Genomic DNA, 16,051 nt, shown 5'->3' with positions numbered 1-16,051 from the left:
AGCACATTTGGAAAGAATGTGACCCTGTTCACACACCTCCAAAGACCCACCCTTGACACTTTCGGGCTAAGTGTCTCCAGCACAATGTCCCCCTTGTTTATCACCATATGGAAGAGGTGCAGAACGAGCAGACACGAAGAGATTAAAAAAGAGAGAGAGAAAAAAAAAAGCCTTCCAAAAATAAAGCCAGCACATGCAAAGCGAAGAAGGAAAAGTAGAACGCTTCCTCTCTGTGTGAGACGGACACTATTTCAGCAGCTGAGTGCGCCCTCAAAGTATACAGCACACACACAAAAATTAACAAATCATCAAAACTGTCTCATACATCCTGGGCTGGCTGCGGAAAAACAAGATCACTCTGGATTTATATCTGTAAGTATGGGATTTCCTGGACAGCTAATATCCACAAACAATCAAACACAGGAGGGACACGGGGAAAAAGGCAGCATTATTTCAAATCTGAGCTGAGAGTCGTGATTTGAAAAGGGCTGAACAGGAACTGGGCTGAAATCTGAGGCGAGGAAATTCTTCCACGAGGCACTGACGGACATTGCTCTGTTTCTCTTGGCTGTCTGCTGGGTTTTAGGTCACTGGGTTTTGCATGCAATGCCAAATGAGACTCTTGCTAGTTCAGAAACTTGGGGAATGACAACTAACTTAATCTCTCAATTTAAATAAAATAATAATAAAAAAAACCTAATGATACTTCACTCAGGAGTCAGAGCTTTTTATGAGACCTGTTGCCAATATTAGTGTCTTGGAATGATCTCATCTTTCATCCTGGCTAAATTCCAACACACAATTTCATTAACCCAGGTACCGCAGGTGATAAAACTCATTTTTCCCTAAAGAGACAGCTAAAAAGTACCAGTTATACATTTATGAAGTACCAGCAATCAAAATTATGGATTTTCTAAAAGGTTTTTAACTACTTTTATTGAAAGGAAAATCGCTGTCTCAGACTTTTGTGACACTATTGCTGATAATAAATTCTACCATTTAGACATGGCCATAATATGGTAGACAGTGTCAATAAAAGTATGGGACAGAGATGATCCCCATCTTCTAAGTAATGCTTGCTAATTACATGCCGGAAATGATCAGGTGAGACAGCTAGCTGAGGAATGGCTCTTAGAATATCAGAACATACACAATAGGGCATCTAGAATCACACACATGTGCTCTGTATGTACATGTGCAGCTGTGTTGTATGTAGAGTCAACTTCTGAAGTAGACATTCAAAAATATCCCTAATGCTTTCAAAAACAATTTAATTTTTATAATAAGAAGTTTAAGTTTCATTTTTAGGTCCAACTAAAATCTATTTGTTGAAAAAAAGTGTTCAAGTGTTATTTGCTTCTTTTTGCGCAAAGTGATAGGCAGCCTATTATACTTAGTTGGCAAACTTGTCTAAACTTTTCTATAAAATATTCTATATATCACTAGAGGGCACTGTGGTCTTTAGGCCACTTTGACCTCTTTGAGTACTTGAACTCTTGGGCAAAGTAAGATTAAATAAGAAACATTTTTAAGAAAAAAAACTTTCCCCCTTGGGAACACCCAGTTTTTATTTTCTTAAAACAACTAAACAATATCCAATAAGCAGAAAGGTCAGTTTTGTAAAAATATAAGGTTCGTTTTGGATTTTCTTAAATGTTTTACCTCAGATCTACTGAAAAAGTCATCCCTATAATGTTGAGGTCTCAACAGTAAAGCTGGGACTCAATTTGCATACAACCACAATCGTGGCTGGCTATTCCCTCCCCTTGTGCTCAGGACTCCAGTACTAACTAGAGGTAATTTCGCTGTAGAACATTCAGGCATGCAAGAGCCACAAATGGGTTTGAAACAATTTATGATATCCGGACTCCTTCGACATGTATTAGCATATACCTGGTTTCTTTAACGTACACTTTGTTTTTCCAAAACCACAAACATAGTTGCTGGAATTTCATGTGGAAGTGCTTAAGGGGCTGAAAGTTAACACCTTTGTGATCCATGCAGCCTCTCCATGGCTGTTAAACAAAAGCCTCTTTGTTGGGGCTTTCTTGAAATGTTTTCTTAACATGTTCCAAGTAGTTTTAGGCAGGGAACTAAAGTAAACAAGATGTTACCATGATAAAAACACTTGTGAAAACATTACAGAGCACACTTAGTAGTTTCTTTCACATAAAACTCTTCACAGTTTTGAAAAGTAAAATTTACAGAAAAAAAAAAATTTAAAGCAAATTTCCACAGAAACTTCTACTGTCTTCAGCCCTCGACCTTCTTGAAAGAGGCAAAGTTCCATCTCTGGGCACTTCCCTTCAATGCTTCTCTGCAAGTGTTCTACTAGAGCCCACGGGAAAATTTATTTTGTCCTTAATGAAATTATATGTGTGTGTGTGTGTGTGTGTGTGTGTGTGTGTGTGTGTATGAATGACATGCCAGGAACGTTTGTTTTGTTTATCTTTGTTTTGCATGTATCTTTTCTCCATGAGAAAAAAAAAACAAAATGTATGTTTTCAAATGAGATACTAACCAAATACAAATCAGACCTTTATTAGATCTGTACAAGCAACCATCTGAAAGACAAAGGGGGTTCAAGTGCTGGCCCAGCATGCAGGACACTATATAGGGTTTTATCCCCAGAAAAGCCAACAAGACAAAAACACAAATAAGAGATGGTGACACTGTCCCCAAGCACCTAAGAAAACCTGGCATTTTTGAACAGTGGTCCTATCTGATTTCCTATTCTAAGTTCCATGTGAGGAACTATGGTCATGATGGAGCCTTCATGCCCAGGCCATTATTTTTTAAAGAAAGGGAAGAATTATGACTACTTATTTTCTAATAAAGACTGCATCTTCAAACTGATCTGAAAAGAAAAAAAAAAAAAACTGACAAGTGGGGAGAGCACAAAAAGCCAGAAGCCTCACATCCTGGGAGGATGGAAGGCGGGGCTTGTTTTCCTTCGGCTGTTGTACTCAAGAGGCCCCGTTCACTGCCAACGTCAGTTAGTGCTACAAATACTAAGGGTCAAAGGATAACTTGGGGCTGGTAGATAAAAAAGGAGAGAGAAATGGCAAAATTCAACACTTAAACTGCACCATGTTTGGACCTAGGAACTTCTGGGGGTACCAGAAAGCCTCTGATGGCGGGGAGAAAAATAACCCCAACTGTCAAACAGCAGTCATCTCTGGGGTCAAGGGCGCTGCAACTGAGCTCGTGGGGAACGTGCACTGCTCTGCACACACTGCCACAGAGAAGTGTCCAGTCTCTGGTTTGCATTCACCAGCAGTTGTCAGATTTCTTCGGAAGTAGGGAAAAATGCACTTCCTTTTTTGATCTAGGATTCCGCCTCCCTTGTTATTAACAGTGACACTTCACTGACAGATAAAGAGTTTCACCCCGCAAAAACCAGTCCCGACCCCGTAACGGTTCTGTCTGGTCAACTCAGAGTCACAGAAGGCAGGACAACAGTCCCTAAAAGTGGTCTCTTCTCACGGAACTCTGAAAAAGTCACGTGGAAGAACCCAAGAGCAAGCAGGTGCAAAACCTGTGGCTGGTGAGGGGAATTACAGAATATGCTACATATCCCCAACTACGAACAAGCTCTGGGGTTCTGAATTCAAGGGGACAGAATCCAGGACCCCTTAGTTAAAAATGCTCGGTGACATAAAATGGGAGTCCAGGTCACGGGCCAAAATTCTGGTGTGAGGGACACACTGATGCACCTTTCTCACTCATATGCTTTTAAGAGACAGTGGTAGAGGTGGGGCACTGTCCTTGTGACCTACAGTGTCTATAATACCGACCCTCAGAGGTGCTGATGCGTCACCTCAAGAATTCCAGTGCATGACCAGAGACTGTGAAGATCAGTCTCTTCTGATAAATTACTATCTTATCTACCTGCAAGGTCAGAAATTTTTTTATATTTTAAATCATTCCTAAAATATGCTTAGGTAAATGAGAAGTGCCCCCACTTTTTTTAAACAGCATTTACTAAGGACTAGGCACTTTACATGAAACACCTTTAAATTCTTACAATCTTAAGAAGTCATCATTAATATAGCAAAGTACATGTGCTACGGGAGACGAGGGTTCACAGGTACAACAACCCTAACTAACCACATGATTACTCAGAGTGTGTGGCCTCACTAACCTGCCTTTCTCCTAGATTCTTTTGGCATCATTGAAGAAAGCTACTAATTCTTAACAAAATACTGAGCAGGTTCTACCAGACAGCAGAGTGCAACACTTGAAAACAATATTCTGAAGTGAGATTTCTCAGTGGCTGTGTGACCTTGGGTAAATCACTTAATCTCTCCGTGCCTCAGTTGCCTTAATGGTATGTTCACAATGGTATTGTAACATTATCCCAATAAAATGGCTGTGAGGATTAGTGAGTTAGCATATGTGAAGGATTTGAAATTGTGCCTGTCATATAGCTCAGGGCTGTTTAATCACACTATTGCTAGAAGAATGTAGAATCTGGGGATTAGAAATAGGTGAAAAGAGAACCTATGATGCAAAACCATCATCAAGGTGAAGGCAAAGCTACCTTCCACTAGAATATCATGCAAGTCATTTGGCTTATGGCCTAAGAAACCACTTTTTTTTTTTTTTTTTTGGTTTTTCAAGGTAGAGTTTCATTCTAGCCCAGGCTGACCTGGAACTCACTATGAAGTCTCAGGGTGCCATTGAACTCATGGTAATCCTCCCACCTCTACCTCCCAAGTGTGGGGATAACAGACATGTGCCACCATGCCCAGCAGAAACCACTTTTTAAAAAAGGAAGAGCAAACGGAAAACGGAAAGGAACAGCAAGAAGTCTGTAGCTTCTCTCAGTGGAATTCAAGGGACAACAGAATAGGTTCCTAAGAGCCATTTGGAGTTCTCTTTAGGACTGAGAAGAGATATGGCAAAAGTGAATCTCTTAGGGCTGGGGAGACAGCTGAGCAGCTAAAGGTGCCTGCTTGTAAAGCCTGCCAGCTGGGTTTGATTCCCTAGTACCCATGTAAATTCAGAAAGACAAAGTGGCACATGCATTCTGGAGGTTGTTTCAGCAGCAGGAGGTCCTGGTGCATGCATATTCTCTCTCTCTCTCAGTATGTGTGTCCACTTGAAAGTAAAGAAAACAAAAAAAAATTATTTTTTAAAGTGAGTAATCTAAAAGATTCCACAGCTCTGGTTCAGGCCTCTGGATCTATGCAAGTTGAAGCTGGTCCTATGCAGGACTTCCCAGTCCACAGCAGCTGATGTTCATCTGTGCCCCTTTCTTTTCCTTGTATCAGTTCATGTTACTCCTGAACACATGGCAAATAGAAGCCTTCAGAAAAATCAGTGCACAAATTGGAAGCACCAGGAAATAACATGGCTACAGTTGCCACCTGATAGAGGGCATTCCAATTCTATCATGAAACCAGAGCCAAGGATGTGCCATGCCATGTGCAGAGCCACAGTAAATAATGGATAGGTGGTTTCCAATACAACAGCCAGACACCCAATATCCTTAGACGTAAACAAGCATCTTTTTCAGAGGGAACAAATCTGGCCTCAACTCCAGTGATCTTCAAGGTGTTTTCTTTAGTACTGGAAGTGGTACTCTACATCTGGAAGTCTATCTACATCTTTGTTGTCAGCTACGATATGAGTCTATGACTTGAAGATGAATAGGCTAGAAGTTCTATGATCATTAATGAAAATTTTTGCATGGGTCAAGCTGGGAAGCTGGCAGTCCCTATCTGTCTCCAGAGCTGACATGTGTCTCCTAGTGTTGATGGCAATTTAAGAAATACTTTAGAATAAATCATGTTGGCCAATGTTTGTCAGCCATTCTGCAGATGAGGGTAATGAGCAAGGTATTTACCTGAAATTGATACAAAAGGGGAAATCAAAATTAAAAATGGTTTCTGCCTTTTTTGTACTCTCATTACATCCATATGATAGGGTAGTGATAGAGACAAAACAAATCACATATGATGATGATGGGTTTATAGCAAACAAAGCAAGCATCACTCATCTGAATGCTAATAAACTTTGAAGGGTTGTTGGTTAATTTAAAATAAAGCATCAAAGTTCTCTACTGTTGTTACTAAAGAAGAAAGGGAAAAATAGAAAGAAGATGTAATAAAGGAAAGAATGGGAAGATGAAGAATGAGAAAGGAGAAAAAAGTGGGAAGAAGGGAGAAGGAGAAGAAATAAAGAACTAGGAAGGAGGAAGGAGAATTTTAGCAGAAGGGAGGAAGGAAGAGTGAGGAGGGAAAGAAGGAAGTGGGAAGAAAGAGGAGGAGGAAGCAAAATACTCACTAAAACTACTTGTAGATAATATCAGACATATCTTCAAAGAGGATGTGGTAGTTTGAATGTAGGGTCTATAGACTCAGGCACTTTTGATTAAACTTCTTACTTGAGCCCCTGGCAGGCAAACCCCTGCTCCAGGGTGGGGCATGTCACTGGGGGTGGATCTTGGGAATCCAGCCCTAAGGTGTGTTTGGGGGCAGATAGTGAATCCATCCTACTAGGTGTGTGAAGAGCACTTGTTGGAACTCTGGCAATTTATGCTCATTAGTTTGTGCTGGCTGTTTGGATAAAGAGGTCTCTCTGTTTGGATGTATGGGAAGGGGCCAGCTACTTCTGCCATTGATATTATTCCCCTCAAATCTGTGAGCCTGAAATAAACCCCTTTCCTCCTATAAGCTGCTTTTGGTCAGGCATTTGTCCAGCAATGTGAAACTGACTGCAACAGGGGTTTTATCACAATATTTATATCCAGGTACCTAAGGGCAAGTGCCCAGGACATTCTAACAACATGAGGACCATAAATAAAGGACACTGCATATCAATCAGTGTATCTATTTCCCCGAGCTAATGAGAAAAGATTCAGGAAAAAGACCCCCAGCACCAACTCTGTGAGCCACCAGGTAGCTACCTTGATGCACAGAAGCAGAGAACAAGATGACTCAGTGTAAGACACATGGTAAACACACTGTAATATTACGCTGAGCCGTAGGTCAAGACTGAAAGGTATACTTAGGTAATGCCAAGACTGTGAGCTGGGCAACACAGGAAAAGCCAGCAGTATGATGCAGTGCAGAGCTACCACCTCAGCTAGGGGAAAGAAGAAGAATCAGAGGTTTGGGCAAAGAGACTTACCAGTGCCACAGCTCTGGATACAAAAGCCTAAGTCCTCATAGGACTGTAGGAATTACTTACTGAATGCTTGACATAAGGATAATGTTCTAAATGGAAGTCAGTGCTGTTATAGGAAGATAAGATTGTAGGTGGTGGTGTTTCCTCAGCACCGCTTTAGTTGGTATACCAAGTGTTGTATATAACACCAAGCAAATGGCCTCATCAAAGCACCAGTAATTGACACCAATTATATAAAGGTAGAATTGAGTATGTATGTCACTGATTTAAGCCATGTGAAGATGGACGAAAAAGGTGAAGGCTAAATGGTCACAAGTTTATCAGTAGGTTAATGTTCTTTTTGAATCACTAAGGTATGGAAAAGATGGGCAAACATGGGCTTTTTGGCTTTAAGCCTTTGCCTCTATCTGGTGCGGCCATCAGTGGGTTTTATAGCTGTACCTAATGATCGTGACTTTGAAGCCATTCTCAACGTGGTGGCATGAAACTCTCCCTCAGAGAGGCACATGACGACCAAAAGCACTGTCAACGGGAAGTAAAAGCCAAAAGAGAATCCTCCTTACTTGAGAAATGACGGGAAATCTTCACACACAGCTTCACAGCCCGGCCACTTGCATACGCCATGTCCATAGAGAGGGTGGCTGTGAGGCTGCTCCTCGTGGGACAAGCTGCAAGAAAGCACAGGACACGAGCCAGTGAGTACAGGGCGCAGACTCGGCTTCTGGGACCAGGGACACACACCCAGGAGACCACACATCTCCACGAGCACGTAAAAATCTCAGATCATCATTTCCAGTGGAATCTACTCATTAATCCTTGCTTTTTTTTTTTTTTTAAGCAGGAGTCAAACTGTAAGAGTTAGAATATTATGTTCTAAACACATTTAGGTATAATTACCCGATGTTGGAAACCTACTTCTATGTATGAAAGCATTTGACAGGTTTCTGTTTGAGGCAGATCTCTCTACCCAGACAGCAAAGAATTCTTCAAAAAAGTGACGCCTTATTTAGTCTACCTAATACAATTATAAGATCTTTATTGGATTTTGAAATTCACTTGCTGTGTTTTCTACCTAGAATATTTTATGGTTCTTTCACTTCTCAGCCCCCTGAAAACTGCATTCACATAGTTGAGTATTTTTTCTTTATAAATTCATTTTATCCAGCAAAAAAGATACAAATAATTTATTATTCTAAAACACAATTTAGCAATACAAACATCCATATGGAAGAATAGTTTAGAATTAGCTAATGGCAGTAGGATGCTAATCTTCTTATAGTTACTGACACAGAACATGACAGAAAATTTGGTGTGTGCAAGAAGGGGTTAATGCTCCAGTAAGGTGTGGATCAATACATGATGATTTGGCCACTCAGATCAAGTCCTGAAATACTTTGATCCACACCACGTGGTGCCTGGGGAAGAGGATCTGTCATGCTCAACAATGAACTAGATTCTCAAATATTTTCTCTTAAGTTTCTGTATCCAGACTTCTCTCAGACAAAAATTATTTTTACAGGCATTTCCATCCTTAGGTTCTATCAAATAGAAATGTAAAACTAACACTGAGGGTTCTGTTTTGTACTTAGGCACATTCCCTTAACGGGCAGGGCTATTTTGTAACTCACACCACTGCCTCTGTCTGACTTTGAGATTCAAGCTGAGTGCATTATGATGGAGTGTGTAAGTGGCCTCTGCCATACACATGTACACACATACACGCAAGGCTTGTATTTCATACTAAGAGATGCTTATTCATATATTTTATTGATTGACATTTTTAAATATATTTTAAAATTTTTATTTATTTGTTTGCAAGCAGAGAGAGATAGAGAGAAGAGAGACAGACAGAGAGAGAATGGGCATGCCAGGGCCTCTAGCCACTGCAAATGAACTCCAGACACATGTGCCTTCTTGTGCATCTGGCTTACATAGGTCTTGGGGAATCAAACCTGGGTCCTTTGGCTTCACAGGCAAATGCCTTAACCACTAAGCAATCTCCCCAGCCCTGATTCACATTCTTATACCACATGTATGCAAATGCTACTTGTCTCTGACTAATATAATTAATCCTCAGCGTGCAGATTCAGAACATTGCAACAACAGAACATTAACTGTAAACGTGCATGTACAAAGGCATGTGCACATACATGAAACAATATGGAGTGGGTCCCCTGTGGCTTTGAAAGTTTTTGCTGGAGATCTAGCATAATTTGAAAATAATGATGAGTGATTTTGCTCTAACACAGAAAATAAATATGGGAAAGAAACACAATCTGCACAGGTTGTAGGAAACACCCTCTTACAAAGAATAAAACCAGGGGAAAAGGTTAGCTACTGAAGGTCATCAGGCCCAGTAATTGAAGGTTATTCTGCAAGAAGTTAAGGGTGAAACTGCACTGGGCTGAAGGAGAGAACCACTGTCTGCCCCCATCTGTTTTATGACAGATCTGGAAGCTGAATTTTAAAATTACCTACAGTATTAGTAGGCAATGACTCTTTCAACAGTACTATATTTCTCACATATTTTGAGAAGAAATATTTTTAAAAATATTTTTATTAATTGTTAAAAAAATCCCTATCCCCCACCAAGTAGGGTTTCACTCAAGCCTAGGCTGACCTGGAATTCACTACGTGGTCTCGGCCTGGCCTCTAACCCATAGTGATCCAAGTGCTGGGATTAAAGGTGTGTGTCACCACGTGTGACTTCTTTAGCTATTTAAAAAAAAATGTTTATTTTTATTTATTTATTTTAAGCGACAGACAGAGAAAGAGAGAAGGGGAGAGAGAGAGAGAATGGGCACGACAGGGCTTCCAGCTACTGAAAACAAATTCCAGATGCATGTACCCCCTTGTGCATCTAGCTAACGTGGGTCCTGGGGAATCAAGCCTTGAACCTGAGTCCTTAGGCTTCACAGGCGAGTGCTTAACTGCTAAGCCATGTCATCAGACCTTCTTTAGCTATTTTATTAGGACTATTGTCACAGCTTTATAAGAACATATATATATATACATACATACACATACATACATATACATACACACACTTGTGTATGCAGTTGTGAAAAACCTGGGAAATAATTAAAAAATGCCCGAAACTACATGTGTTTATACATGCTTTTGACAAATTATGACATTATTCCATATAGAATTATATCATTCATTTACATTTAATATAATTTGTAAGTGAAGCCTCATGTTGTCAACTATGTTCAACTCCTATGTGCCTATCAAATAATTTGAACATTCTGATTTCCTTTTCTTCTTACTGCTAAAAATAATATTTACTAAGCTAAACAAACACTCATTTCTAACCAAAAGACATGTTTAAATAAACAGAATCACCCAATTAGTGAGTCCTGAGATTTAGATTTTCTGTGAATACTGCATCCAGTTTCTCTTGAACAGTGCCACACACCACCTGCATCATGAGCTATCCTAAGTGTTTTATATGATTTGAAGTTTGGAAGCCACGTCTATTAGGGCACAAAACTTATCACATGTTAAAAACTGCAAATGGGGGCTGGAGAGATGGCTTAGCAGTTAAGCGCTTGCCTGTGAAGCCTAAGGACCCCGGTTCGAGGCTCGGTTCCCCAGGTCCCACGTTAGCCAGATGCACAAGGGGGCGCACGCGTCTGGAGTTCCTTTGCAGAGGCTGGAAGCCCTGGCGCACCCATTCTCTCTCTCTCCCTCTATCTGTCTTTCTCTCTGTGTCTATCGCTCTCAAATAAATAAAAATTAAAAATTAAAAAAAAAAACTGCAAATGGTAATGGCACACATTTCTTGGGATAAGTCAAAGATGTTCTCAAACTAATTAATAATAGACAAAGTAATAACCTGTTCACTAGAGGAATTTATGACTAGAAATACAGCATGCATAATTGCTGTGTCCCTCCTGCTTCTCTTTTGCTTGTTTGTTACCTTGTGAAAAAAAAACTACCCTCCTCTACGAGTCCATTTCTACTTCAACTTGGGACCATTATTTCAAAAGGACAGACAAGTGACAACTCTCTACAGCTGGATATCCACGGACTAAATAAATGACCACAAGCCACTTGGCACAAGCACACACTTAAACATACCCAAGACTTCTTGGAAACCTGCCTCTTACTTCAAGCTTATTCCTTATTATGGAAAGATTACATGATCTTATTTCAAAACTTCACACACTGCTGAATTACTGCTGCAGAAACCATGGCCACCCTGGCCCAGACAGCATTCACATTTTGCCCTGACTGCTCTTTTTCTTCTGATGTAGTATTGTTTTCAAAAACAGCCATGAACTGCACGTACTGCTGTTACTTGATTTCTGTACTGTGCAACTGGGCACATTTAAATATACAATTCTGAAAAACGAAGCCTCAGTGTGGAAGGAAGAGGTTGGTAGCGGGGCCCTGATAGTACTTCTGGAAAGACACCTAAGTCACGAAAAACTCAACCACAAGGGGGCGGGGGGGGGGGAGGGAGTTATTGTGAAACTGTCATTTTTTTATTTTTTTGGAAGTTTGTATTTTGTGCATTTTAGGAATTTGAGGCCATGCAATTGTTAATTCTTGGTCACACATGGGTGTACGTAGTAGGAAAAACAAAAACAAGTGTCATCCAAGACTCGATCTGCAGGCTATCTGCTATGCCACCTTGTGGCTGAGGCTCACTTCCAGCGCTGCCGTCTGGGTCATTCTGCCCCGGGCACCACTGCACGCAGCAGCTCAGAATGGCAGCTTGTCTGTTTCGTGAGAATGTGAAAGCAGCATTTTCATTGCTGCCTTTTGGCTTAAGCCAAGAAGAAAAACACAAACTGAGGGTGATAATGTGCGTAATTTGACTTCATTTAGAACCCCAGATACAGGATGGAAACGATGGAGAAAACATCTAATGGTCAGACATAGGCCTGAGGCACATTATTGAAATAAACTGTCCCAGGTCAACTCACCAAGGCATAAAGTACAACTTCTGAAGGACTCTGGGGGACAACACAGAGCAAAGACTTAAAAATATTTCCCCCTAAATAAAACCTTAAATAAAATTGGGTCCTTTTTTGGAGACAAGAGTCTCATGCAGCCTATGTTGGCCCTGTGAAGCCAATGAATCCTTACACTTTGGATGCCTTCTGCTTTCCCCTCTGAAGTACTAGGGTTACAAGTGTGTGCTGGCACCCAGCCCCGGGACTATTTAAAGTTTTTATTTGTTCATTTGTAAGCACCTGAGTTGAATATTCCTTCTTTTCCACATGCTTAGCAACTCACATCATAGGCTAGATAAATGCTAAGGAGATTTACCAATAAATAGGCAAAAAGTATATTATTCTAATTAACTCAAAAGTGATTGCTTTTCTATATTTTTATCAGGTAAAGACCAGAGTTAAGCAGTATCATCAGGACACTTTCTATCATTAACATGTCATTAAGGATAGTTTCTATTATTTGATCTTATCCAGAATATATGAAGTGCAAAAAGATGAATTAAAAAAAAACAACAAAATGATTTAAAATTTTCTTGATAATAATTAATATGTAAAAACTAAATAAAATTTGAACATGAGAACAGTGATAACATTTTAGATCTGAAAGAATCAACTTGCCTTGAACAGTATACTTACATATAACTATGTAATAATTCCTGATATTACATGATACTTACAATACTGTTTATTATTTGCTATGGTGTAATGTTATCATTCTCAATGACATTTTACTATGATTTTTGGCTTTTTTGTTTTGTTTTGTTTTTTGAGGTAGGATCTCACTCTGGTCCAGGCTGACCTGGAATTAACTCTGTCATCTCAGGTTGGCCATGGACTCATGGCGATCCTCCTACCTCTGCCTCCCGAGTGCTGGGATTAAAGGCGTGCGCCACCACGCCCAGCTTTAGGCTTATTTTTTAATATTGAAGTTTGCCATCCATTGTCTTCACTTTAATACTGACTTTAGAGAAGGTATATATATTTTTAGCACTGGTACTCAACTCAGGGTCTTCTGTAAATGAGGCAAAAACACTAACACTGAGCTATAGCCCCAGCTCTTTTGGAGAAGACTTAACTTTACTTTGATTGTGTATGAGTATGTATGTAGGGTCAAGACAACCTCAAATGTTATTCATAACTCAGAATTGCCATTCATAGTTTTTGGAGACAGAGTCTTTCATTGGCCTGGCGCTTACCCATTAGGGTAGACTGGCTGGGCCAGTGAGCATCAAGGAGCCTCTTGTCTCTGCTTCCCCACGGATGGGATTACAAGCACACCCCACCACACTTGGCTTTTTTACATGAGTGTTGGAGATTGGACTCAGGTCCTCATGCTTGTAAGGCAAGTACTTTTTACAGTTGAGCTATCTCCCCACCCACCCCCTGGGGGTGATTTCATTAACTTTCATGATTTGTCCCTAATGATTTCACTTTACATTTCCAAATTTATTACCTAAACAGAACTCCAAACTATTATTACCCCACTCCCTACTAAAGGGACAAGTTCTCTACAGTTTGCAGGTAGAATCTTCGGTGACAGTGTGGACATGCTAATTTCCCCTGTGGTTACCAAGGGAAGAGAACTCTTTGAAGATGGATAGAGAAAACTGACCCTGTCACTGCGACATGTTCTGCTAACTTTCCTTCCGTGGAAGGTGCACGGAGCTCTCTGCATGCACCCACCTACAGCTTCTGTTAGTTTCCTACTAGCTTGTTGTTCCCCATTCTATATTTGCCTCTTTGTTTCTTTGTTAACTTACAGATACATCTTCAGCAAAAGGTGACATTTGTGCCTACTGGTGAAATATACTTTCTACATTCCCCAAAAAATTATGCCAAAATTATAATCTGTTTGATTTCACTGGCATGTTGTTACCTGGTAAACTGTGGAAGACTGCTGGTCATTCTCTAACTGCTCTAAATTATGGAATATTAGTTTTCATTGAATTCAATCATGCTGTATATGGCATACAGCTTACTCATTTAAAGGAAGGTTATAATTCAATGGGTTTGAGTAATCCAAAGGTATAGAACGATCATCACAATCTAATTTGAGAACACTTGTGTCATTCCCTCCAAAAGAAATCTTGTTCCCATTAGTGACAACAATATACTTCCTCCCAGCCTCAGCCACTGCCAATTGCTGAGCTAACTGCCACTCTGGAAATTTCATATCAATAGATTCAGGCAACACTGTTTGTTTGTACGTGGCTTCTTTTACTTAGCAGAATTCTTTTTCTACTTTTATTTATTTACAAGAGAGACAAAGAGAACAAATGAACAGGTTCGCCAAGGCCTCTTGCCAGTGTAAATGAACTGCAGAGGCATGTACCCCTTTGTGCATCTAGCTTTATGTGGGTACTGGGGAAATGAACCCCAGGCTATCTGCCTGCCAGCAATTACCTTTAACCACTGAGTCATCATCTCTCCAGCCCACATAATGTTTTGGACACCTCGGCTATGCAGTTTTCTTTGTATTGTGGGACACTATTCCATTATCCTATGTGCTACATCGTTTACCCAACTGTTTCTTTCTTCGTGGTGTTTGTGATGACACGTGTGATGTCACATGCACGTCACCCTATATCTGCAAGGGAAGAGGACCTCCACTGAGGCAGGACTTCCCTTTCTTCCCTGAGGCTTGCTCACCAGGTTATCTGCCCCATTTTCTGATGATTCTCACCAGTATGCATGGTAGTGATTACAAAGTCCTGTCAGAGCATCTGGTTATTATTATGTGGGTTCTGGGTTCTAAACTCATGCATTCTTGCTTGTTCAGCAAATATTTTATCCACAAAGCCATCTCTGAAGCCCTAGCCAGTCTTTATTTTATTTAATTAATTAATTTATTTATTTTGGTCTTTGAGGTAGGGTCTTGTGGTCTCACTCTAGCCTAGGCTGACCTGGAATTCACTATGTAGTCTCAGGCTAGCCTCGAACTCATGGTGATCCTTCTACCTCTGCCTCCCAAGTGCTGGGATTAAAGGCATAAGCCATCACACCTGGTGCTTCTTGATAAACATTTGGGCAGTTTTCACATTTTGGCTGCTGTGAATACTGAAATACTGAACATGTATGTATATGCACTTGGTCAATTATTAGGAATTTAATTGTTGGGTTGAGTGGTAATTTTATATTAATTTATTAATACTTATTTATTGGGCCAGATTTGAAGTCGGTATCCTCTTGCTCTGTCTCCTAATGCCAGGATTACAGTAATACTAAGCCTAGATGGCCATTCGAGAACTTTTCAAAGTTGCTGTATTATCTTACACTCTTACCAGCCCTGTTTGAGGGCTCCAATTTCTGCCCACCCTTGCCAACACTTGTTTTTCTGGGTTTTTCATTCACTCAGCCTTGGAGAGTGAAATTGTCCACACTATATAATCTTATTCTTTGAGTTTGCATTTCCCTACGTAGCTAATAACGTAGAACATATTTTCAAGAGCTCGCTGGCCATTTGTATATCTTTTTAAAAGAAATGTCTATTTACATCCTTCACTTATTTTTAACAGGACTGTTTTACTAATGACTTGGAGGAATATATACAAATAAAGAGGTATTTACAAAAAGCACACATTTCTTTGTTCTGGATACAAATGCCTCACTAGTTACAATTATATTTATTTTTATCTATTTCCTGGGTTGTCTTCTGCTTGTTCTTTCTTTTCTTTTGTTCTATTTATTTATTTGTTTGTTTGTTTTTTCAAGGTAGGGTCTCACTCTAGCCCCGGCTGACCTGGAATTCACCATGTAGTCTCAGGGTGGCCTCGACCTCTTAGTGATCCTACCACTGCCTCCCAAGTGGTGGGAAAAATGTGTGTACCACCATGCCAGGCTTGTTCCTTGTTTGTTTTTTTCTTTTTTTTTTTTTAATGCAAGAGAGAGTGAGAGAGAGAAACTGGCACTCCAGGGTCTCCAGCCCCTGTGACCCAGCCCACACACCTGTGCCA

At 40.3% G+C, this 16,051-nt stretch overlaps 1 protein-coding gene across 8 annotated transcripts in view; it reads right to left on the bottom strand.

Annotated features, from left to right (window-relative positions):
* The window catches only part of Foxp1 (forkhead box P1), a 526,824-nt gene that overhangs the window by 48,620 nt on the left and 462,153 nt on the right, over window positions 1-16,051 (bottom strand). For all 8 annotated transcript variants that reach the window (XM_045134139.1, XM_045134138.1, XM_045134137.1 and 5 more), the window contains one exon: window positions 7,698-7,802. In XM_045134139.1, coding sequence (XP_044990074.1) covers window positions 7,698-7,802 — 105 coding nt within the window. The remainder of the gene's footprint in view (window positions 1-7,697; window positions 7,803-16,051) is intronic.

This window comes from Jaculus jaculus, chromosome 14 (assembly GCF_020740685.1).
Source record: "Jaculus jaculus isolate mJacJac1 chromosome 14, mJacJac1.mat.Y.cur, whole genome shotgun sequence".
Lineage (NCBI taxonomy): Eukaryota > Metazoa > Chordata > Mammalia > Rodentia > Dipodidae > Jaculus > Jaculus jaculus.
This window is presented reverse-complemented; position numbering and strand designations above follow the sequence as displayed.